This window comes from Hippoglossus stenolepis, chromosome 4 (genome assembly GCF_022539355.2).
Source record: "Hippoglossus stenolepis isolate QCI-W04-F060 chromosome 4, HSTE1.2, whole genome shotgun sequence".
Classification (NCBI taxonomy): Eukaryota; Metazoa; Chordata; class Actinopteri; order Pleuronectiformes; family Pleuronectidae; genus Hippoglossus; species Hippoglossus stenolepis.
Window position 1 is genome coordinate 6,443,575 of NC_061486.1, and position 26,080 is coordinate 6,469,654.

General features: G+C 37.5%; 4 protein-coding genes and 1 pseudogene across 4 annotated transcripts; all 5 read right to left on the minus strand.

Annotated features, from left to right (window-relative positions):
- Positions 1 to 6,778: 6,778 nt before the first annotated feature.
- On the minus strand, positions 6,779 to 7,699 carry LOC118106727 (olfactory receptor 52E4-like). Its single transcript, XM_035155478.2, has one exon. The coding sequence runs from the start codon at positions 7,697 to 7,699 to the stop codon at positions 6,779 to 6,781; it is 921 nt and encodes a 306-aa protein (XP_035011369.1).
- A 4,267-nt stretch (positions 7,700 to 11,966) lies between these two features.
- Positions 11,967 to 12,908, minus strand: LOC118106728 (putative gustatory receptor clone PTE03). Its single transcript, XM_035155479.2, has one exon. The coding sequence runs from the start codon at positions 12,906 to 12,908 to the stop codon at positions 11,967 to 11,969; it is 942 nt and encodes a 313-aa protein (XP_035011370.2).
- Positions 12,909 to 15,830: 2,922 nt separating this feature from the next.
- On the minus strand, positions 15,831 to 16,749 carry LOC118106414 (annotated as a pseudogene).
- A 2,811-nt stretch (positions 16,750 to 19,560) lies between these two features.
- LOC118106732 (putative gustatory receptor clone PTE03) lies at positions 19,561 to 20,502 on the minus strand. The gene has a single exon (XM_035155484.2). It carries the CDS (start codon positions 20,500 to 20,502, stop codon positions 19,561 to 19,563), a length of 942 nt encoding a protein of 313 aa, XP_035011375.2.
- A 2,614-nt stretch (positions 20,503 to 23,116) lies between these two features.
- LOC118106249 (olfactory receptor 52B2) lies at positions 23,117 to 24,052 on the minus strand. The gene has a single exon (XM_035154643.2). It carries the CDS (start codon positions 24,050 to 24,052, stop codon positions 23,117 to 23,119), a length of 936 nt encoding a protein of 311 aa, XP_035010534.1.
- Between the last annotated feature and the right edge of the window lie 2,028 nt (positions 24,053 to 26,080).

Consider the following 26,080-nt stretch of genomic DNA (forward strand, 5'->3'; position numbering starts at 1 on the left):
TTATCAGAATGTCAATCTGGCCTATTATCCAGATTTCTTCTAGATACACTAAGTTTACCAAGTTGGTGCTTTTCATCAAAATGTTAAACAACATGTTAGCAATGCCACCACTGTAAAGTGTGTCGTAATGAGAATTCACTGAGGTACAACGACACCAGGGGGCTACAGTCACACATTCACACTTTAATCACACACTTGAGACCATTACTGGCACGAGACACTAACTAGTGTCCTCGTGGAACTCGCTTGAGTTACATCAGTGTTGAAACAAACATGTCACACTTCCTGCAAGACAAAACTTTTTTATAGTTTATTTTGATGAAAACACCAGTTGTATGACTACGTTACATCACTTGCACGAACAGTATTTTTTCGTCTTATGTGCGGCAGAAAAATTGTATGATTTGCGGACAATAGATTGGGATTTAAAGACATCAGTTTAGAAGCAGCTCTATTGGTAGTTTGATCAGTATTAACATAAAGAATTTGGATGACACAGTGGCTGTCATGCAGTTTCAGAGGAGTAACAGGCGCCAAAATAAGATATATACCAGTCATATCTTTCATATTTTTCAACGTGAAAAAGACACTTGCTAACACATCTTACTTGTGATTTAACATGTCTGATGTTCTGGGCTTCAGTTATAGATGTTAGTGAATAATCTGTTCAAGACAGAACCACCAAGAATAGAGACCAAATACTTGGTGGGGAGCTCAGGTCCGTTTTCTTTCTCACAGCAGTGAAAGTAGGAAAAGGGGACAAATACATCATATGATATGATATGGTGGGGAATAAGGTTTTGTTCAATATTAGCCTCAGATTGTGTCTTTCGGTCTCTTATTTGCAGAGATGTCTTGGAAAGTGAGTTTTCAATCGAAGCAATATTTCTGTTGAACTTGATTTGAGCTGAATAAGCTTCAAAAGTTCGTCCTCTATTCCCACTAAGGGCAAAGTATTAATACTGGAATAGTAAAGGGTAAAATACAGATTTTCTATCTTGAATGACAAAGACACTAAAAGCCTTGTGTCTTCAAAAACACAAGAAAATGTATAAATTCTGAGTGATACATTTTTAACAGGAAAGTTTCAAATCTGAGGACAATTTGTTGTTGACATTCACAGATAGAGATCAACCAGTTCAGCAGATTTCCAAATTTAGTATTTTTCTAACTTAACTACAAATCTAACTCGCTACCAGCTGAAATCTGGGGCCGAGGGCCTGTCCAATGAAAAGTTACAGTGCTGCTGAGCAATAAAACCCTAAATCCTCGAGGTTGTCGGTTAAACTCTGTTGTTGGTTGTGGTGGAGGCTGTTTGATTGAGCTTCGCCAAAGATATTTTTGTAAAAATCTAATAGCAATGACAGGTTATTATTCTACGTGATGTTGAATTATCTTTTGCTCGGAGAAAAGTTTTTCCTGTTTTAGTTTAATCTTGATGTTTTATTGAATTATCTTATTTTGTTAAATATGCCTTTTCACAATGCTTCCATCACAGCCCATGAATGAAACTTTAACATTTCAGTATATCCATAATCACAGAGAGATAAAGTTTTCACAGGACATGAATTGTCCAAACTTGTAATGTGTTCATAAAGAAACTGATATTAGAATATCATGTCACACTTGAGCCGGTGCTGCCACCTGCTGGTTGATCATGTCTTTGCACATCATCTCACAACCTACACAAGATCAGAAAGAAGCTCATTATGAATATGTGCTTTATTTAATTATATTATGACATTACTTACATTATACACACTACTGCAATACATCACACCTGAAAACAGATCTACATATTAAAGCAGTCGTATATAAAAATATACATGATTTTTATTTTAATGGTATTTAACAGTTTATGAGGGAATATACTCTTATACACATTTTTTTCTTTTACTTTTTAGACGAGCATGAACCAATGAAGTTTATTAAAATACATCATAAGAAAGAGGAAGCAACGTGCTACAAGCTGCTGTGACAACATTTCAACATTAGTGTAAATGTAATTTATGGATTAAAAACCACATGTTAAGCGAACACTGATGCTCACATGCTATTAGACCTGGAATACTAATGTTTAGGTGGTGAGTAAAAAAAAGACAGAATCCTTAAAAAATGATTTATTCCTACTGATATGATATAATATACACGCCACATAAAGAGATTCCTGCTGCATTGTGCACATAAGCAGTAGCTGAGAGGACAGGTAGTCGATCAAGGCTTATGAAACAATGAGCTCACAGATGAGCAGTCAGAGACAAAAGCAGAAACAGCAGTGGAAGAGCTCAAGTGTGGGTAAGACATATAATGTTATATAGATGTGTGCTGTCGAACACAAAACCTGGACATTTAAAAGAGCTGTAAAAGATTCCATAAAGAAATTTTGATCAACTCTATCGGAGTCAGAACTGAGAGTAGAGTCCAACCAACAAAGGAATATTGAAGATGAATCAGATTTTGATTAGTGATGTTGGCTGCACGGCTTTTTTCAACAGGAACATAACGTAACTTTCAATTTTGAGTAAATGAGGGTCTGAATGTCACATTGGTTTATTAATAGTACCAATCCTATCCTGTCTTTTTAAACTTGACATTAAAACTGTAACTTAAAACTGTTAATTATGAAAAGGCACAATGACTCCACCATTTATGGAGATAAAAGTATGCTGGCCAAAACATATATGTTACCCTTTTTTTCTTTTTTTATGTTTTCTTTTATATGTTATACTCATTTTGACTTATCTAAATTAATCTCAATGTTACAATTTGTATTTTTTAAATTTCCGCCAGACTTCTGACAATAGACTGAACTACTACTTCACTATTGTGTAATTTCATTTTAACTGAGCAACACTGCAATTATCTGTGCAATTTTTATATATATATCTCAATATCTTTCCATGCGCAATCACAATAACATTTTTATTTCCTGTTCACATGGTGTATTTTATTGCTTTTATTGTAATTCCTTGTGTTTATATTGCATGTTTACTTATTTATTACTTTTTACGAGTGTCATTTATTTTTACTTTCCCCTTTGCTGTTGTAACGTGGCACATTTCTGTGTTGTGGGACTATTAAACAATGACCTTATCTCATCTTAAGTGGATATGTAATAGTGGATTTTGGTCCTTGTTGGTTTTGCTGTTGACGATATATTTCTATTGTTAAGTAAAGTAAGATATTATAGTATCATTTCTATACATGGTTATTAAAGTGCTGCACAGTTTTTAAAGTTCGTCTTTATAGATGAAAACTTAGAAGCAAACCTCTGTTTAACTTTTCACAACCTCACGCGTGTCACTGTTGGAAAACAACACAGTAGCTGTTTACTGCCGCGTCACCAAACCCTCGGAGGTTCATTACAGGAGCTGAGTGCTGAGGACACATCACTCCTGAGGGCTGAGGGTGACACATCTTCCCCATCAACACGTCGTAAACAAGGAGGTCATTAACCTAATGAGCAAAGTTAGAGAGAGAAACAGTTTCTGAGTAAATATGACAGCTTGGATAGATGTGTCCTCAAAGTTCAGATGGAGATTAGAACAACTGAAGGGTGATGACATTCACAGGCAACTAGTCAGATGCTGGAAAACATTATTAAAAAACAAGAAAAAAATAATATTTCTGTACAACTGTCTTAGTGACATGTATATGGATGCATGAGATTGCAAGAAAAAAAATAAACAGTACAAACAAGACAAATAAAGTGTGATGTTTTAACGTATCAGCATTTTTAAATGAGTTTTACACCCAGTTTTCTCCTCTCTAACAAGTTACAGTGTGGATGCATTAACTTTAATGCTCGACTAACAAGTACATGTTTTTATATGCTGAAATTCATATTGATGTGATTATTTATCTTTGTCAGCTTTGATTTTTTAAGACTTAATATCAAATCATATTTATCATCAAACAAGTGCACTGTTATGTTGTGTGAGAGTAAGTGTGTGTTGTGTAGTAAACACTTTTAACTTTGATGGGTAAAAAATAGGGTTTAATCTTCTTATGACTGACTCTTTTTTATTTTTGTACAAAATCTTTTAATATATATTTGATGTCTAATCTTATGTGACTGTGATAGATCATAAAATATTCTATAGAAATTTACCGTAAAAATAGTTATCATTGAAAATGTAAAGTAATAACTTACTATTACTGCTTTTTTTAAATGAAATGTTTTGATCATAATTAATTCATTATTTATCCTAAAATTCAAAAAATGTTACATAGTTCATTCAAATAAAAAAAAAAGCTAAACCACTTTTAAAAATTTCACATTAAATCAAACTATAACAATTATTCATGTATATTAACATGGACGACGCAAACTTTGACGAGCGACTGGTTCGAGTTTCAATTTTATCTGCCATACTGACAAAGTGCAGTATGTCAGTGTGCAATCTCTGCAAAATGCAGTAGTTAGTTTAAATCAACCACATTCATTGGTAAAGTGATAGATTGTATTATTTGTTTCTCTGTGTGTGAATAAATGTCAATATTGTGCAAATAAAAGCCAAACGGAAACGTGAAACGTGAATATAAGCAGGTAATTTTGTGACATCATAACATTGAGGTTTGCAATATCAAATCTCACCGCAGCAATTTAATGGAAAATACTAGTATCCGCACACAAACAGGGACAAAGGGCTTAAAGGGGACATAGCATGCCCATTTTACCACAAGTTGATATGGTTCCTTGGGGTCTTAATGAAATGTCTGTAACATACTTTGGTCAAAATACCACAAGGATCATATAAAACAGCACCCTTTTTACCCTGTATAAAACAGCCCTCCACAGAGTGACCTGTTTTGAGTGCCTGTTCCTTTAAATGCTAATGAGCCAGCTCCCCTCCCCCTCTCCCCATGATTTTAAACGATATAAATTACATATTTTATATGATATAAATTATCAAATATGCATCCCATACTTTGTATTCCCTTGTTGTCCTGGAGTTTTAATTTTCCCAATCACATAATTAAATGTCCCCTCTGCCCATCCACTACAAGCACACAAGCAGACAGACAGAGAGAGAAAGAGAGGGGGGGGGGGGGGGCTATGAAGACCATCATTTACCCCCAAACCCCGACATTCAACGGGTACAACAACAAGCGGAGAAAGCAGAATCGCGGGCTGACCTTATATATACAGTCTATGGGGCTGACCAGCGGAGAAATGCTCGTCCCGTGTGAACAGCCAGGCGGCTGCGTGCGGAGAACCGCTGGAGAACGGCGAGAACGGTGGGCCAAGACCATGTAGGAGACTTCCAGTTCCTTGTTACGACACAATACCCAGGAAGCGCAATCGAGTCGCTCAAGCATGACGTTTCTGACTTAGAGGAACTATAACAAACGCGCGAGTGTTTTCCCCAGAGTTTTTGGGTTGGTAGACATGCCAGATACCCACATTAACCTGTAGAAGCACTAACAAAGTGGAATTTGCATGCTATGTCCCCTTTAACTAAGACAAGCAGGCATTCATATGTACTTTTTAATCATAATGTAAATAGGGTTCTTTGGATGTATATATTAGATAATGCAATTACTTCTTAATCAGGATCGATTTGTAAATAGATATAAAAAGGGAAAAGGTTTAATAGGGGTCAATTCAGTAAATATTTAAAACACCAGCTACATATTATTTGTAATAGTTTTCCATATTTCTGTGGTGTTCTTCCTCTTAAATTTACTTCAAATTCAGATTTTATTTCACTGTAAATATAATGTGCTTTAATATGTATAAATAACTGGCATATTGTGACCTACAGTACCAGTGGGGTTAGTTCCTCTGATACTGTTACAGCCTCCGAGGTCTGTTACTGATGTGAGAAAGCACAAGAGGGCAGCAAATCACACACAATGCCACCGCTCTGTACTGTGTTGAACCAATAGGAAGAAACCTAACGTGCTTTCTGTGCACTTGTTGGCATGGATGAGTTTGTTGTGTACTAATGGAGCCCTCTGCAATATATATATATGTATATATATACATATATATATATGTAAATATATTCAGTAAAACTTTGATAATACTTGAACGGACAGATAAACATTCCTCTATTTAGCAAAATGCCATTCCTCTTAGCCTTCTGAATTTTCTTAATCTTTCTTATGAATAGTATATATTATAATATATGTATAATTCTCACACATCCAATATTCAGTTACTAGGTAATCCAGGCTGTGAGAAGTTTTCTCATTCCCAGTCATGTCTTGGCAGTTTTGAAAGTACAAACAATAGTAATAATTAACATGGGCACTTTAAACTTTGATGAGTCACTGGATCAACAAGTTTGGCCGCAATTAAGTAAAGGCTCAGCTGTTTTACATCCCCCCCAAAAAAGCATATACACAGCATATTATCACAGTATTGGTCAAAAAGAGAAATGTATAATTTAAATAGCGTTAGTGGAAAGCAAATCAACAAACAAGTTCTTTAGCACATAAATATCGTTTTATTTGCTGTAACTGCTGCAGAAGAAAAATGATCAGCATCACACAGTAGTATAATAATATGACAGTAATGAATTATGTGCTCAAATGTGGCAGCATATTTTCAGCATTATCTTGTATAATGTATGTTTATTTAAAGGTTAATTCCTCTTAAACATAGTTTTACTGTTGTTCATTTGCTTTATTTGAATTTGTCAGAAACATTCTATACATTAAATCAAAAGAACCGAGTTTGTAGCTAAAACAAGAAAAGGAGGAGGAAAAAATCAAGTCACAGTTGTTAAAAGTTGTAATGCGTGGCATAAAAGACATTAACAGAGCATTTCTATGGAAAGATTTTATTCCTAAAAAATTGCACCACTTTTTCTCGAATTTCTTTAGTTTTCAGTCCATAGATGATGGGATTCAGTGTCGGGGGGAAAATTAAGGTTGAGACCCCAATGAACCTCCTCAAATGTGGGGAAATGTTCTGTATCCTGTATGATATGATAGTGAAGAGCCCCAGGCACTCCAACAGCAGAAAGACTATGAGATGCGTGGCACAGGTCTGCAGAGCTTTGGCTCTCGTGTCCAAGCGTTTGGATCTGAAGCACGCAACAAGGATCTGGAGATATGTGTACACAATCATGACAAGAGCTATCAACTGGGAAATGGCGACCATGAAAAGCCCATAAATGTTGTTGACGGTGGTTTTGGCGCAGACCAGAGACAGCAGCGATGGATTATCACAGTAGGCTTGTGTGATCTCGGATCGACAGCGGGGTAAACGCAGAAGCAGAAAGAAAAGCACGGCTATTAAAAGCAAACAACTCAGCCACACGATTGTGATTATTCTCATGATGTGAGCGTTCGTCATGACAGTGTTGTATTTCAAAGGGCAGCAGATGGCGATGTATCTATCGTACGCCATGGCACTCAGGAAAAACACTGCACCCCCCGCATAGATGTGGATAAAGAACGCTTGGGCGACACAAGTGGAGTAATGCATCGTCCGGCTGTTTGTCAGGATTTCCTTGATGACCTGTGAAAAGAAGGCTGTGGAGCCAATGAGGTCGTTGATGGGGAGGTTCAGCAGGATCAGATACATGGGCTGGTGCAGAGATTTGTTCAGTACAATGGTGAGGATGAGAATGAGGTTGCAGAAAAGTATAATCATGTAGCTCAGGGTTGCGAAGAGAAAGGCAGGAGCGACGGCTTCAGGGGAGAGGTTGTAGTCACTCAGTATGACAAAGGAGGAGTTGACCATCCTGGCGCTCTTCGTCCCTGGAAGAGGGAAAAGCCATTAATAAAGTGCAAAACTATTGTTATACACAGCATCGCTTCAGCAAAGACATACTACGAAAAGACATGCATCAAGATAACAGTTAAATTCAAGTGAAATGAGCAAATTAAGTGTTACTGCGAAGGACAGAACTAACCAAATTAAAAACCTGAAGACATCCACTCCTCTTCACCTGCAGTTCACATGCACGTTTCACCCAATACACATTAACACATTAACCCTGTGTGTTGGATTTACAGTTTCGAGCTAGGACAAAATACATACGGTGAAAAGCAGAAAGTTAGATAAAGCTAAATAGATATCATAACAAACCACACAGAATACTGACAGTGACAGTGACAGTGACATCTGGTGGGATGTTGCGAGGGATCAGCAGTTATATACACGTGATTTCGGTTGAACACGCAGCTCCCCGGTGTTTTCCACGTTATCATAAAGTTTGTATTGATTGTCATGACAGTCGCTGGCTCACGAGAGACATTGGAAATGTCATTACCTCACAGCGTCTGGCAAATTGATGAAAGTCAAATAGGAAAAAGATGAATAAATTAATTTATTACTGAATTTAAGTACTTTTTTATTGTTAAAAGAGCAAATGTAAGTGGTTTAGAATCTGAATCAGAGTTTATTGCCAAGTAGGTTTACATTATACAATTTGCTGTGGTGTGTTTTGTGCAGACATAGATATGAAAATTGGAAAAATATATACAAATATTCTAAATACTACAAAAAGGATTTAGAACAGCAGGATATTTACAATTTAAAGTATGTATTGTTGGCTTGACTGACACAAATGATGCAGGAGTAGTTTCCCTCTTCTCTGGTGAAAGAGCTTTAATTGAAAGAGCTTGGAGTTAACAAACAAAAAAGTGTACACAAACACATCAAGACAGAACATATGCAGAATAAGCTGAAGTTATAGAGGTCATAGTTTTAAACAGCAGGTTGAGGTACCATCGTACAGTTATGGCAGACAACAGACAGCTGGACGAAGAAATAACCTTTAAAATGTGTAGAAACATTTTAAAACTGCTCTTTGTTTCTACAGCAGAAGAATTGGCTGCATAAAGGTTTCCAGCTCTGTCTCCTACAAATTACATTTATATGCAACTAATTTGCAGGAAATACAATATGAAAGAATTATTTGTTTCATATTAAGATGATGAAGAAATGTTGTTTTTTAACATGTCTGGCATATTTTCCATTCCATCAAACAATCCAATCTTGTACTAACTATTTAATAATGTGTAGGCTCTCACAGCTGGTTGGTTAAACATCATGGGGTCAAGGTCCAGCTCTGTGTTTGTGGGGTCAGGGGTCATGCAAATTAATTTAAACAAATAAAAACATTTAAAGGGGACATAGCATGCAAATTCCACTTTGTTAGTGCTTCTACAGGTTAATCATGGGTATCTGGCATGTCTAGCAAAAACTCTGGGAAAAAACACTTTCGCGCGTTTTGTTATGGATTCCTCTAAGTCAAGCGTCATGCTTGGCGAGCCGATTGCGCTTCCTGGGTATTGTGTCGTAACAGACTACAGAGTCTCCCTACATGGTCTTGGCCCACCCCCGTCCATTTGTGTCAGCGCCACACAGCCAACAGTGTGGAAGACTTCGCAGTGTTCAGCGCTACTGTAACCCGAACCCGACATTCACTTGGGTACAACAACAAAGCGGAGAAAGCAGAATGTGGGCTGACCTTATATATACAGTCTATGGGGCTGACCAGCCGCGGAGAAATGCTCGTCCCGTGTGAACAGCCAGGCTGACTGCGCGGCGAAGCAGCGCTACACTGCCAGCTGTGTGGAAGACTTCCGCAGTGTTCAGCTCTGTATGCCGGGTTACAGTAGTTACGCCGGGTTACAGTAGTTCTGCGGGGTACACGAGGCCTTGAAGCGCGTAGACAGCGCTTAGCGCCGTTCTCCAGCACGCAGCCGCCTGGCTGTTCACGGGGACGAGCATTTCTCCGCTGGTCAGCCCCATAGACTGTATATATAAGGTCAGCCCTTTGATTCTGCTTTCTCCGCTTGTTGTTGTACCCGTTGAATGTCGGGTTGAAGGGCGTAGTCTTCTTAGCCCTCTCTTTCTCTCTCTGTCTGTCTGCTTGTGTGCTTGTAGTGGATGTTTTGAACATTTAAATTATGTGATTGGAAAATTAAAACTCCGGTTAACAGAGAATACAAGAAACAATGGGATGCATATTTGATAATTTATATCATGTAAAAATATGTAATTTACTATCGTTTAAAATCATGAGAGAGAAAGGGGAGCAACATTAGCATTTAAAGGAACAGGCAGTGCTGGAGCCGTCTGTGGAGCTGTTTTATACAAGAATAAAAGGTGCTGTTTGTGATCCTTGTGGTATTTTGACAAAGTATGTTACAGACATTTCATTAAGACAATATCAGCGTGGTAAAATAGGCATGCTATATTTGCTTTATAATTTCAAGGAGCCAGGGATGTTGAGGCTGTGGCTGTTGAAGCAGTGCTGTTGTAGGACTAGGGGCTGTATTATAAAAGTAAAATATAATATTAATGATAAAAAATAAAAGTAGTGTTCTCCTAATTCCATCTTTTCAAATTCAGTTAAGGTCCCGAGCACATTTTCAGTTCAGGGTTTTACACTATTCAATAAAATAACATTTTTGGGGCCCCCCGGTGGCGGCATCAGAAAATACAGAGTTGCTTAATAATCAGTTCTGTGATGTTAACTTTACATTTGAAATCATTTTGCTTCTATCATGAGCAAATGCTGTTGTATTTCCTGTCCCCTGTGTGCACATCTCAAATTAGCATTGCTTTGAAATCAATCTGTTATCATTATCAGATTTCAGAGATCAGTTATTTTTCCACCTTCCTGAGGGAGAAACACAGGAAGTTGGATCTGAGAAACGTTGCTATTTCAACTGTAGGAAATGGGAGAGAGGAAAGCTGCAATGATTATTCAATTAATTTATTATTGATTAATGTCAGTTTATTATCCCAAAAAGTATAATAAAGAATACATTTTAATAATTTTTTGATTATTTCTTATTATTTTTAAAGCCAAAATGCAAAGTATCTGTTTTTCTAGCTTCTCAAATGTTTGATGTTTTTCTTACTCATATATTAAATCTTAGTATTTGTTTATTTTGTAGGGGATGTTTAGATTTGAACTATATAGGGTAGTATATATATATATATATATATATATTGCAATGTTAATGAAATAACAAGGGCTGCACATATTTGAAAAGTATTTTCAATAGTTAATTATTAATTCATGTGTGTTTTTTTCCTCAATCCACATTTTAGAAATGATCAAATTGGTTTTGAGACAAGCTAAATTTATTTCACAACTAAATTTGCACAAAAAGAAGAATATTTCAACACATCACTCCGTGTCAATCATCTGGTGCCAGTGCACTGAATGATGTACTTTTAATTTTTAACTGTCTTTTATTTACACATGACGTTGTTTTCACCAGTTTATCTTTCGTTTTGTCCATTAGTCTCTTTTCCTCATCATTCTTCCTGTTGTTATTTTCTGATCAAATAAAAAACTTGGCTCTTAGGGTGCTTGATGACAATTGGTCTCATTCACAGAGGTGAATACACAGGTTGAATTAAAGAGCCTCGGTTGTTCTCACTTGAATATATGAGTTTATTATTAGACAGAAACATCTCAGTATTATACCTTATGAGGGAACAGATGATGAGTCTCAGTCACTATAAGTCATGTAAGCATCGTCATTATCTTGGTGAGGTTCATCTTATATCCATACCCGAGACAGGAAGACAAATCCTCACTCTAAACATAAAGCATCCTTATCTTATCTTCATCAATGAAACAACACTTTGGTCGAGCAGAATAAAAGATGCACTTTTCCTTCTCATTGGAACATTGGATAGAGGCACATTCGACTTATTCACAAGATATACAGTGTGACCATCAAACACAGAGATCACATCTCCACTGTGCAACAACACGTGGCATATAAAGCTATGTATAGAGGAATCTGTCAGTCTGTCTGTCGGTGGTTTGCTGATGACCCCAGAAGGTGCAGTCTCAGTTCATGGATGATGCGCTCAAGGAAAGCATCAAGCAGGTCAAATCAATCAGTGCATTTTTTGTAGAAACTCTCCGTGCCTGCAATCATACTGGATTGTGAAATCGTCTCCATTACCAAGACGGTGAAAACACCTTCGGCATGATTTCTCTAACCGTGTCCAATCAAAATTGAGGAACTGCTCACCCCTTGATTGAAACTACACTTCTCCTGAGGAACCTTTTTATGCTCTGCTTCAGTTCTGTGATTTTTAATCCATATATGATGGGGTCAAAAAAGGGGGGAAATATAACGACCGACACGCCGAGGACCCTTCTCATGTACGGCGATGCGCTCTCAATCCGATGAGCAATGAGTGTAATGACAGTGTTGAACTGTAAGAACAGGAAAACCACCAAATGCGAGCCACACGTCTGGATGGCTTTCCTCCGAGCATCTGGATGATTGGTCATGACACATGTGCGTAAAATCTGTAGATATGTGTATATTATTATTCCCAGAGTTCCACCTTGAATCAAGCACATGATCACCAGTCCGTAGGAGTTGTTCACTCTGATGTCGTCACACACCAGTTTCAGTAATGACGGATTGTTGCAGAACAAATCCACTACGTGCGTCTTGCACATTTTGAACCGCGCGAGCAACAAAATCAACGCGACGATGAACGAGAAAGTAATGAGCCATATTGAAGTGATGATTTTAATTAAGTTATGTGGAGTCATGACAGCGTTGTACCTCAGAGGACAACAAATGGCGACGTACCTGTCGTACGCCATGGAGCTCAAGATCAGACAGTTCCCCGTGCCGTAGAAGTGAATGAGGAAAGCCTGAGTTATACACGCGGGCTGGGAAATCTGTCTGTCCTGAGTCACTATGCTGTAAAGGAGATGAGGGAAAAAAGCCGTGGCTCCAATCATGTCGGTAATCGGCAGGTTGAACAGCAGGATGAACATGGGCTTGTGCAGCTTTTTAGTCACAACAATAGCTGCTAACACCAACAAGTTGAAAAACATGATTAACAGATACGTTATAGTCCCAAACAAAAAGGCTGGGTATATGCTTGCATCAGATATACCCAGTGGTGCCAGTGACAGTAAAACAGAAGACGACACATTTGTATACATGACTGGAAATGAATGTCGTCGCTGTTGCCTCTTCTGTCAATGCAGGAATTTCCCCCTGAAAGAAAAGAATAACAGTTTTAATAACATCCCCATTAACAAACAATCTTAGATTAAGATGTACTCGTGATAACTCTGCATTACCCTGTGCACATCTACAGTTGATCTGTGTTGTCAGATGGAATCCAAAACTCTTTACTGGTATTTAAGCACGAGGGTAAACAGGGATTTCACCCTAGAGAAGTGACGCACAGCATGTGTATGACCTCATACCCTTTCATGCCTTTTTTTAGATATCAGAGTCAGAATGAAATATTTAAAACTGTATCTCTACCGGTTGTCCCTAATTTAATTCACTTTAATGAAACTTGATTTATTCAGGTGGTCTCCTTTACACTAGGATTCCATAAAGTAAGCAAACATCAAATTGAGAGCTCCCTTTTGCCAAAATGAATTCTTGCCAACTTGTAAAAAAATTTAGAAAAGTTCCAGAAATATTTCTTTCCGATTTTTGCTGAATATTAAAGGTTCAGTGTGTAGGATTTAGTGACATCTAGTGGTGAAACTGCATGTTGCAGCTGAACACCCCTCACCTCACCCCTTCCAAACATGACAGAGAAGCTGTGAAACCTTCAGTTGTCATAAAAACTCAAAGATGTTTAGTTTTTCCAGTTTGGGCTACTGTAAAACATGGTGGCCTCCGTAGAGAGGACCCGCTCCTGATGTAAAAATAAAGTATTTAAATATAAAGGATCCATTTTAGGTTAATAAAACAACAATTCATACATTTTAGATGAAACACACACTAGTGAAAACATCACTAGGATTATTTTACATTCAATTTCTGCCAATAGATCCTTTTCATCTAAATCTTACACACTGAACCTTTAAGTGTCCAAATCAACGTCATGTTCTACTAAGATGAGGGTTTATGAAAGTGTTTGGTGTTTGATGATGGATCATTTTTAACATATAAGCACATATAACTCATGAGATCATAGCTGAGCTGTGATCTGTGGTTTTCCAGGTTTATCCACGAGGGCTGTCTGGTGATTTGGGTGACAAGTTTTTAGTTGAATGGATGAATATGAAAAACAGAAGTTCTAAATGATGAAAATGTTTTGTAAAATGTTTTTAAATGTATGAATACTCAATACTCAGTCCTTATTGTTGAAAAGGACTGCGTCTCTTTGGAAATAAATGAGTACGAAAATCTCATGAGGTGCTCTTTGGTGCAGGGGTGATACTTTTTGACATTTTCATTTTAGGGTTCTACACTATTAAATAAAATCAATTTTTGGGGGCCCCCCGGTGGCAGCATCAGAAAAGACAGAGTTGCTTACTAATCAGTTCTGTGACGTTCACTTTACACTTGATATCATTTTGCTTCTATCATGTTGTATTTCCTGTTCCATGTGTGCACATCTCAAATTAGCATTGCTTTGAAATCAATCTGTTATCATTATCAGATTGTATTAACAATTTTATATCAGTTGAGAAATGTGTCCTTTTATTTTTCCACCTTCCTGAGAGAGAAACACATGAATTTAATCTGAGAAACGTTGCTATTTCAACTGTAGGAAATGGGAGACAGGAAAGCTGCAATGATTATTCAATAAATTTATTATTTATTAATGTCAGTTTATTATCCCAAAAAGTATAATAAAGAATACATTTTAATAATTTATTGATTATTTCTTATTATTTTTAAAGCCAAAATGCAAAGTATCTGTTTTTCTAGCTTCTCAAATGTTTGATGTTTTTCTTACTCATATATTAAATCTTAGTATTTGTTTATTTTGTAGGGGATGTTTAGATTTGAACTATATATGGTAGTATATATATATATATATACTATATATATTGCAATGTTAATGAAAATACTTTTCGAATATGTGCAGCCCTTGTTATTTCAATAGTTAATTATTAATTCATGTGTGTTTTTTTCCTCAATCCACATTTTAGAAATGATCAAATTGGTTTTGAGACAAGCTACATTTATTTCATTTAAAAACTAAAAACTAAATTTGCACAAAAAGAAGAATATTTCAACACATCACTCCGTGTCAATCATCTGGTGCCAGTGCACTGAATGATGTACTTTTAATTTTTAACTGTCTTTTATTTACACATGACGTTGTTTTCACCAGTTTATCTTTCGTTTTGTCCATATTCTTTTCCTCATCATTCTTCCTGTTGTTATTTTCTGATCAAATAAAAACTTGGCTGTTTGATGACAATTGGTCTCATTCACAGAGGTGAATACACAGGTTGAATTAAAGAGCCTCGGTTGTTCTCACTTGAATATATGAGTTTATTATTAGACAGAAACATCTCAGTATTATACCTTATGAGGGAACAGATCCATACCCGAGAGACAGGAAGACAAATCCTCACTCTAAACATAAAGCATCCTTATCTTATCTTCATCAATGAAACAACACTTTGGTCGAGCAGAATAAAAGATGCACTTTTCCTTCTCCTTCATTTACTTTGAATGCTTGGTTGATCTTTATTCTGTAGAGGTTTAAAGTAATGGTGATACAAACACACACATGAACATTGGATAGAGGCACATTCGACTTATTCACAAGATATACAGTGTGACCATCAAACACAGAGATCACATCTCCACTGTGCAACAACACGTGGCATATAAAGCTATGTATAGAGGAATCTGTCAGTCTGTCTGTCTGTGGTTTGCTGATGACCCCAGAAGGTGCAGTCTCAGTTCATGGATGATGCGCTCAAGGAAAGCATCAAGCAGGTCAAATCAATCAGTTCATTTTTTGTAGAAACTCTCCGTGCCTGCAATCATACTGGATTGTGAAATCGTCTCCATTACCAAGACGGTGAAAACCCTTCGGCATGATTTCTCTAACCGTGTCCAGTCAAATTGAGGAACTGCTCACCCCTTGATTGAAACTACACTTCTCCTGAGGAACCTTTTATGCTCTGCTTCAGTTCTGTGATTTTTAATCCATATATGATGGGGTCAAAAGGGGGGAATATAATGACTGACACGCCGAGGACCCTTCTCATGTACGGCGATGCGCTCAATCCGATGAGCAATGAGTGTAATGACACTGTTGAACTCTAAGAACAGGAAAACCACCAAATGCGAGCCGCACGTCTGGATGGCTTTCCTCCGAGCATCTGGATGATTGGTCATGACACACGTGCGTAAAATCTGTAGATATGTGTATATTATTATTCCCAGAGTTCCACCTTGAATCAAGCACATGATCACCAGTCCGTAGGAGTTGTTCACTCTGATGTCGTCACACACCAGTTTCAGTAATGACGGATTGTTGCAGAACAAATCCACTACGTGCGTCTTGCACATTTTGAACCGCGCGAGCAACAAAATCAACGTGACGATGATTGAGAAAGTAATGAGCCATATTGAAGTGATGATTTTAATTAAGTTATGTGGAGTCATGACAGAGTTGTACCTCATAGGACAACAAATGGCGACGTACCTGTCGTACGCCATGGAGCTCAAGATCACAAAGTTCCCCGTGCCGTAGAAGTGAATGAGGAAAGCCTGAGTTATACACGCGGGCTGGGAAATCTGTCTGTCCTGAGTCACTATGCTGTAAATGAGATGAGGGAAAAAAGCCGTGGCTCCAATCATGTCGGTAATCGGCAGGTTGAACAGCAGGATGAACATGGGCTTGTGCAGCTTTTTACTCACAACAATAGCTGCTAACACCAACAAGTTGAAAAACATGATTAACAGATACGTTATAGTCCCAAACACAAAGGCTGGGTATATGCTTGCATCAGATATACCCAGTGGTGCCAGTGACAGTAAAACAGAAGACGACACATTTGTATACATGACTGGAAATGAATGTCGTCGCTGTTGCCTCTTCTGTCAATGCAGGAATTTCCCCCTGAAAGAAAAGAATAACAGTTTTAATAACATCCCCATTAACAAACAATCTTAGATTAAGATGTACTCGTGATAACTCTGCATTACCCTGTGCACATCTACAGTTGATCTGTGTTGTCAGATGGAATCCAAAACTCTTTACTGGTATTTAAGCACGAGGGCAAACAGGGATTTCACCCTAGAGAAGTGACACACAGCATGTGTATGACCTCATACCCTTTCATGCCTTTTTTTAGATATCAGAGTCAGAATGAAATATTTAAAACTGTATCTCCACCCGTTGTCCCTAATTTAATTCACTTTAATGAAACTTGATTTATTCAGGTGGTCTCCTTTACACTAGGATTCCATAAAGTAAGCAAACATCAAATTGAGAGCTCCCTTTTGCCAAAATGAATTCTTGCCAACTTGTAAAAAAATTTAGAAAAGTTCCAGAAATATTTCTTTCCGATTTTTGCTGAATATTAAAGGTTCAGTGTGTAGGATTTAGTGACATCTAGTGGTGAAACTGCATGTTGCAGCTGAACACCCCTCACCTCACCCTCCACTTCCAAACATGACAGAGAAGCTGTGGAAACCTTCAGTTGTCATAAAAACTCAAAAGATGTTTAGTTTGTCCAGTTTGGGCTACTGTAGCAAACATGGTGGCCTCCGTAGAGAGGACCCGCTCCTGATGTAAAAATAAAGTATTTAAATATAAAGGATCCATTTTAGGTTAATAAAACAACAATTCATACATTTTAGATGAAACACACACTAGTGAAAACATCACTGGGATTATTTTACATTCAATTTCTGCCAATAGATCCCTTTCACCTAAATCTTACACACTGAACCTTTAAGTGTCCAAATCAATGTCATGTTCTACTAAGATGAGGGTTTATGAAAGTGTTTGGTGTTTGATGATGGATCATTTTTAACATATAAGCACATATAACTCATGAGATCATAGCTGAGCTGTGATCTGTGGTTTTCCAGGTTTATCCACGAGGGCTGTCTGGTGATTTGGGTGACAAGTTTTTAGTTGAATGGATGAATATGAAAAACAGAAGTTCTAAATGATGAAAATGTTTTGTAAAATGTTTTTAAATGTATGAATACTCAATACTCAGTCCTTATTGTTGAAAAGGACTGCGTCTCTTTGGAAATAAATGAGTACGAAAATCTCATGAGGTGCTCTTTGGTGCAGGGGTGATACTTTTTGACATTTTCATTTTAGGGTTCTACACTATTAAATAAAATCAATTTTTGGGGGCCCCCCGGTGGCAGCATCAGAAAAGACAGAGTTGCTTACTAATCAGTTCTGTGACGTTCACTTTACACTTGATATCATTTTGCTTCTATCATGTTGTATTTCCTGTTCCATGTGTGCACATCTCAAATTAGCATTGCTTTGAAATCAATCTGTTATCATTATCAGATTGTATTAACAATTTTATATCAGTTGAGAAATGTGTCCTTTTATTTTTCCACCTTCCTGAGGGAGAAACACATGAATTTAATCTGAGAAACGCTGCTATTTCAACTGTAGGAAATGGGAGAGAGGAAAGCTGCAATGATTATTCAATAAATTTATGATTTATTAATGTCAGTTTATTATCCCAAAAAGTATAACAAAGAATACATTTTAAGAATTTTTTTATTATTTCTTATTATTTTTAAAGCCAAAATGCAAAGTATCTGCTTGTCTAGCTTCTCAAATGTTTCATGTTTTTCTTACTCATATATTAAATCTTAGTATTTGTTTATTTTGTAGGGGATGTTTAGATTTGAACTATATAGGGTAGTATATATATATATACTACCCTATATAGTTCATGTGTGTTTTTTTCCTCAATCCACATTTTAGAAATGATCAAATTGGTTTTGAGACAAGCTAAATTTATTTCACAACTAAATTTGCACAAAAAGAAGAATATTTCAACACATCACTCGTGTCATTCATCTGGTGCCAGTGCACTGAATGACGTACTTTTAATTTTTAACTTTCTTTTATTTACACATGACGTTGTTTTCATCAGTTTATCTTTCATTTTGTCCGTTAATTTGTTTTCCTCATCATTTTTCTGTTGTTTTCTGATCAAATAAAAAACTTTTAGGTTGTTTGATGACAATTGGTCACATTCACAGAGGTGAATACACAGGTTGAATTAAAGAGCCTCGGTTGTTCTCACTTGAATATATGAGTTTATTATTAGACAGAAACATCTCAGTATTATACCTTATGAGGGAACAGATCCATACCAGAGACAGGAAGAAAAATCCTCACTCTAAACATAAAGCATCCTTATCTTATCTTCATCAATGAAACAACACTTTGGTCGGGCTCTTTTACTTACAATGCTTGGTTGATCTTTATTCTGTAGAGGTTTAAAGTAATGGTGATACAAACACACACATGAACATTGGATAGAGGCACATTCGACTTATTCACAAGATATACAGTGTGACCATCAAACACAGAGATGTGTTACGTCTCCACTGTGCAACAACACGTGGCATATAAAGCTATGTATAGAGGAATCTGTCAGTCTGTCTGTCTGTGGTTTGCTGATGACCCCAGAAGGTGCAGTCTCAGTTCATGGATGATGCGCTCAAGGAAAGCATCAAGCAGGTCAAATCAATCAGTGCATTTTTTGTAGAAACTCTCCGTGCCTGCAATCATACTGGATTGTGAAATCGTCTCCCATTACCAAGACGGTGAAAACCTTTCGGCATGATTTCTCTAACCGTGTCCAGTCAAAATTGAGGAACTGCTCACCCCTTGATTGAAACTACACTTCTCCTGAGGAACCTTTTTATGCTCTGCTTCAGTTCTGTGATTTTTAATCCATATATGATGGGGTCAAAAAAGGGGGGAAATATAACGACCGACACGCCGAGGACCCTTCTCATGTACGGCGATGCGCTCTCAATCCGATGAGCAATGAGTGTAATGACACTGTTGAACTCTAAGAGCAGGAAAACCACCAAATGCGAGCCACACGTCTGGATGGCTTTCCTCCGAGCATCTGGATGATTGGTCATGACACACGTGCGTAAAATCTGTAGATATGTGTATATTATTATTCCCAGAGTTCCACCTTGAATCAAGCACATGATCACCAGTCCGTAGGAGTTGTTCACTCTGATGTCGTCACACACCAGTTTCAGTAATGACGGATTGTTGCAGAACAAATCCACTACGTGCGTCTTGCACATTTTGAACCGCGCGAGCAACAAAATCAACGCGACGACGGTCGAGAAAGTAATGAGCCATATTGAAGTGATGATTTTAATTAAGTTATGTGGAGTCATGACAGCGTTGTACCTCAGAGGACAACAAATGGCGACGTACCTGTCGTACGCCATGGAGCTCAAGATCAGAAGGTTCCCCCCGCCGTAGAAGTGAATGAGGAAAGCCTGAGTTATACACGCGGGCTGGGAAATCTGTCTGTCCTGAGTCACTATGCTGTAAATGAGATGAGGGAAAAAAGCCGTGGCTCCCATCATGTCGGTAATCGGCAGGTTGAACAGCAGGATGAACATGGGCTTGTGCAGCTTTTTACTCACAACAATAGCTGCTAACACCAACAAGTTGAAAAACATGATTAACAGATACGTTATAGTCCCAAACACAAAGGCTGGGTATATGCTTGCATCAGATATACCCAGTGGTGCCAGTGACAGTAAAACAGAAGACGACACATTTGTATACATGACTGGAAATGAATGTCGTCGCTGTTGCCTCTTCTGTCAATGCAGGAATTTCCCCCTGAAAGAAAAGAATAACAGTTTTAATAACATCCCCATTAACAAACAATCTTAGATTAAGATGTACTTGTGATAACTCTGCATTACCCTGTGCACATCTACAGTTGATCTGTGTTGTCAGATGGAATCCAAAACTCTTTATTGGTATTTAAGCACGAGGGTAAACAGGGATTTCACCCTAGAGAAGTGACGCACAGCATGTGTATGACCTCATACCCTTTCATGCCTTTTTTTAGATATCAGAGTCAGAATGAAATATTTAAAACTGTATCTCCACCCGTTGTCCCTAATTTAATTCAATTTAATTAAACTTGATTTATTCAGGTGGTCTCCTTAACAGTGAGATTCCATAAAGTAAGCAAACATGAAATTCAGAGCTCCCTGTTGCCAAAATGAATTCTTGCCAACTTGTAAAAAAATTTAGAAAAGGGTTAGGGTGATCATATTTTTGATAAGTTCCAGAAATATTTCTTTCCGATTTTTGCTGAATATTAAAGGTTCAGTGTGTAGGATTTAGTGACATCTAGTGGTGAAGTTGCATGTTGCAGCTGAACACCCCTCACCTCACCCTCCCCTTCCAAACATGAAAGAGAACCTGTGGAAACCTTCAGTTGTCATAAAAACTCAAAAGATGTTTAGTTTGTCCAGTTTGGGCTACTGTAAAAAACATGGCGGCCTCCGTAGAGAGGACCCGCTCCTGATGTAAATATAAAGTATTTAAATATGAAGGGCTCATTCGAGGGTAAAGAAAACAACAATTCGTACATTTTAGATGAAACACACACTAGTGAAAACATCACTAGGATTATTTTATATTCAATTTCTGCCAATAGATCCTTTTCACCTAAATCTTACACACTGAACCTTTAAGTGTCCAAATCAACGTCATGTTCTGCTAAGATGAGGGTTTATGAAAGTGTTTGGTGTTTGATGATGGATCATTTTTAACATATAAGCACATTTCACTCATGAGATCATAGCTGAGCTGTGATCTGTGGTTTTCCAGGTTTATCCACGAGGGCTGTCTGGTGATTTGGGCGACAAGTTTTCAGTTGAATGGATGAATATGAAAAACAGAAATTCTAAATGATGAAAATGTTTTGTAAAATGTTTTTAAATGTATGAATATTCAATACTCCGTCCTTATTGTTGAAAAGGACTGCGTCTCTTTGGAAATAAATGAGTAAGGAAACCTCATGAGGTGGTCTTTGGTGCAGGGGTGATACTTGATGAAATAAAAAAGAAATAAGGCGAGACACTGACTGACTGACCTTCTCAACACATAGGTGCATTTACTATTTTTGCCATGCATCAGTGAGTCCATTTTTCCATGCACTAAGATAGAGTTTTTAACTTTTCCATGTTTCCAGAGGGCCTTTATTTTGTTTATTTCAAGGCCTCATACACCTAAACATGATGATTCCTGCAGTCCCTGTTCCCAGTAAAGTGTCATGTTAGTTATGTATAATAAAGTTGTACTTTACTTGATGGGCGTAAAAAAAACTATATAATAACTCTGTGTGCTGTTCAGTTTTGTCCTGTTGATTAACTATTAATGAACAAATAATTATATACACAATTGTTGTATTCACTTTTTAACCTGATGTGCACCCACAGCCTTTTCTCCTCGGCTTATATAATATATAATGATACAGCTTTTCCAATTTTCATATGACTGAATTCACTGAGTGGTAATAGTAAAATGAAATTGTGAATTTGTGGGTTTTGTTTCAGTAAATGATTTAACAACTTTTAATAGGTTTCAATACGTTGTCAGAGTTTATTAGTCGACCACCCTGCAAACACCAGCACATTCTGCTTTAGCGATAACTGCAGTGTTATTGCAAGTTATTTACATTACACAGTAGCTACAGTGTGGAAATTTGCACACAACAAATTAATTAAAATAAATGATAATAAAGGAAACAGGTTTCACTCCCCTTTAAAGCAAGTGATATTTAATCATGCAGTCATAGATGAAGAGAATAAAATCAAGATTTGAAGCAAAAGTTTTTAAAAGATCATTCCAAATTTCATTCATTAGTGTAAATCATGAGACAATTTCTACTGTAAATCATGATTATTCACTGTTGTACTTAAACAACACAAATCACTTTACACACCAACAGAAACACAGAAGATAAAACCACAATATAAAACTGTTGATTGTAAGATGCAGCTTGTTTCATCTCATTATCATCATTTGTTTGAACACAGTTGTATTGAGGTAAATACGTTCAACACAGACGACAAAACATGTTAAGTTGTATTGAAGAAAAACGATTTTAAAGATACACATTAAACTATACAAACAAAAATAACAGACAATAAAATTAAGATCCAGAGCAAAACATCTTCAGTCTCATACTTTTATTTCTATGCTCATGATTTTTACAACAAACACAACTGTTGAATGAGGTTTGATTTATTGTTGAAGTGGTCACAGTTGCCACAGTAGTGTTTGCACTGGGATGGAGCTCCTGGGAGAGCACAGTGGTTTAATGGGAACTGCAGCTTAAAGAGACACAATTCATCGCTGTTAATCATCATCTGTGAAGTTTTATATGGAAACTCTTTTCTTTAAGACTCTCAGGAGTGTGCTTCTTATTTCACTGGTGTACAGCCCGTACACGATAGGATTCAGAAGTGGGGGCACAAGGAATATCAGCATGCCCATAATCTTTTGCAAGTCGGCCGAGATGTTTTTGAATCTGTGAGATAAAATTGTGAAAGTTCCCGTGATCTCGAATATGACCAGTATGACCATCTGTGCGACGCACGTGTTGACGGCCTTGGACTTGGCCTCGGACCTCCTGGTGAGCACGCACGTGATGAGAATCTTCACGTAGGAAAAGGCCTGAACGGACAGACTCACAGCTTGCATGACAGCCGTGTTGAACAGGCCGATGATGTTATTGACCGTGGTGTTTTCGCACGTGAGCTTCAGCAGAGACGGATTATCGCAGAACACGTTCATGACGACAGACCTGCACCTCGGGAGTCGGGTCTGCAAACAGAACAGTGACAGGTTCAAGACAAAGTCGAGACCCCACACAAGACAGATGATACAGATAAGAACCCCGGGGGTCATGACAGAGGTGTAACGCAGCGGCATGCAGATGGCCACGTAGCGATCGAATGACATCACCGCGAGAATAAACAAAATCCCTCCACCGTACATGTGGAGCAAGAACGCTTGTAAAACACACAGCGGGTAATAAACCTTGTTCGTCTCTGTGACGATGTCTGACAGGACTTTTGGCAGCATGGCAGAGATACCGATCAGGTCATTGAGAGGAAGACTGAACAGGATGAAGTACATGGGTTTGTGAAGGTTCCTCTGCGTAACGATCAAAGTCAACAAGACCAGGTTGCAAATGATGCCAAATAAGTAAATCATGATACCCAGCAGGAATATGGGGTACTTCCCTCCATGTGGAATGCGAAAGGTGTCCAGGGTCAACTCAGACATGAACCCGAACGATCTGTTGTCCATCTCTGCTCTCGATTAGTGAAGAGAGAAACAGTCGTGATAATTCATTGTTGGAAACTGAGTGGAGGTCTGAGGAAGTCACAGTTTAAGACGACATGTCCCTTTGACAGAGGTGAGAGCTGCCCTGCCCACCTTCCTTTATCTAACGTCACCATCACTTGTTTACGTCAGCGTTTGCCTCTGGGAGAGTCAGGATGCTGAAGGTAAAAAAAAAAAAGAGACAATACAAGGTACAATAGGAACTTATATTCCAGTTCGCCAAAGGGATTTTAGGCCCTAAACTGTGTCCTCAAACTACTTCATTACAATAAAGTTAAGTTTCTGTGGCAGAAGGAACTGAAGTTATAGATCGAGTCTCAATGAGCTCAAAGTACTGATCCGTCCATCAAGTGGATGGGAGGAGATGGTGCTCTGAAGGAAACAGGCTAATGGTGAAGGAAGTGGCTAAAGAACAACCTAAAATATGAAATAGACAAAAGAGGAAAACGATAATTTACTAACATGTACTTTAATTCACTAAAGAGGGTGTTTGGACCTAAACCAGCATCTGATCAATGTTTTCATTCAGACGTCTGTAACTCCTTAATTATAATAGTTGTTTTTTTTCTTAATTATCAAATTTATTGAATGTGTCTTGGTCTCATCCAGACTTTTTATATTTATTTTACAATCACACTTTTATGCTCAAAAGCAGAACTATGAACTGAAATGAAAGTCCGACTATCTTCTTTAATTCCACATTTTGTGGCTGTAGAACTCTTGAGACATCAAGACGTAGAAATCAGGCTCCAAACTTATTTTATTATCATTACTTTTCATTAAATTACAGAAATAATGATATGACACAATAACCTTTAATTCATATGTTTTACATGTAACTGGATTCGGTCGACAGGATTACATCAGATAGATGCCTCATTACATTGTCAAAGCTAATTTATTAATGAGCCCCATTGGGACCTGATTAAATGATGTGTTATTAACTGTCTCAGGATGTAATTACTCTCTGGACAATTAGCAAACCACAGGGTGATAATGACGTCTTTTGTTATTAGCTAATGACTGATGTTGTTGAATGACACCCACAGGAGGTTAGAAATACAGTAAACATCTTTCCAACATTTGATTTCTCAATTTAACTCAAGTATTGTTGATATCCTGTTAACATTTATATTAAGTTCACAGTTCAACATGAAGCAGCACGACAGAGTCTTTGCTGAAAATGTGTTTCTCTTTTAAAATACATTGTTTTCTTACAAGCTCCTGTTAATACAAACTCCTTGTTTGTATTAATATGTGAAATAAATCAGTAAATTTAAAATATATAACATTAAAATGGTGTTTTTCAGCTTTTTCTTGTTTTCTTTTTTATGTCCATGTGTCCGTGAAGAAAAACACTAATTGAAACAGTGTGGAACAGGAAGTGGTCACATCAGGCCTTTGGGAACAAGGACATTGTTAGGACATTAGGACGTTAGGACATTACACTCATCCCCTCACCCAAGAGAAATGGATGAAATGGACCCTTGAGTTTGTAAATTGATTTGACCACATGATTATTTTCTGTGGTCTTTTCCCTGTACACTTACAACATGGTGTAAATCTGTGATCGGTGGCCCCTTGATTTTATGAGTTTATTCTCAACCGCAACACGTTAAAATTGATTGATTTTATGATTTTTTTACCTCTATGACATCAGGTGCAAAGGTTCACTCTCATGGATGTTGATGTGCACAGGCCCTGAAGTGGTCGTGAGACTGTTTTGTGAAGGCATCTGTCATTGGAGAATGGCCTTATTGTTATGTACTTGAAAATAAATACCATACTGCTTTATGAGGTTATTGAAGTCTGCTTCACGTCAGTGGTAATGGAACTTCACAAAGCATTGACCTACAGCCAGGCTCATCACTTTTTTGGGTCCCCGGGAAACATTTCCGGTGTTTTTTTTTGCCAGTTTCTGTATTTGCATGCGTTGTGACTTTTTGCAGAGCATGTGTCGTCAAATGGTTTGCAGTGCGTGGAGCTCTCTCG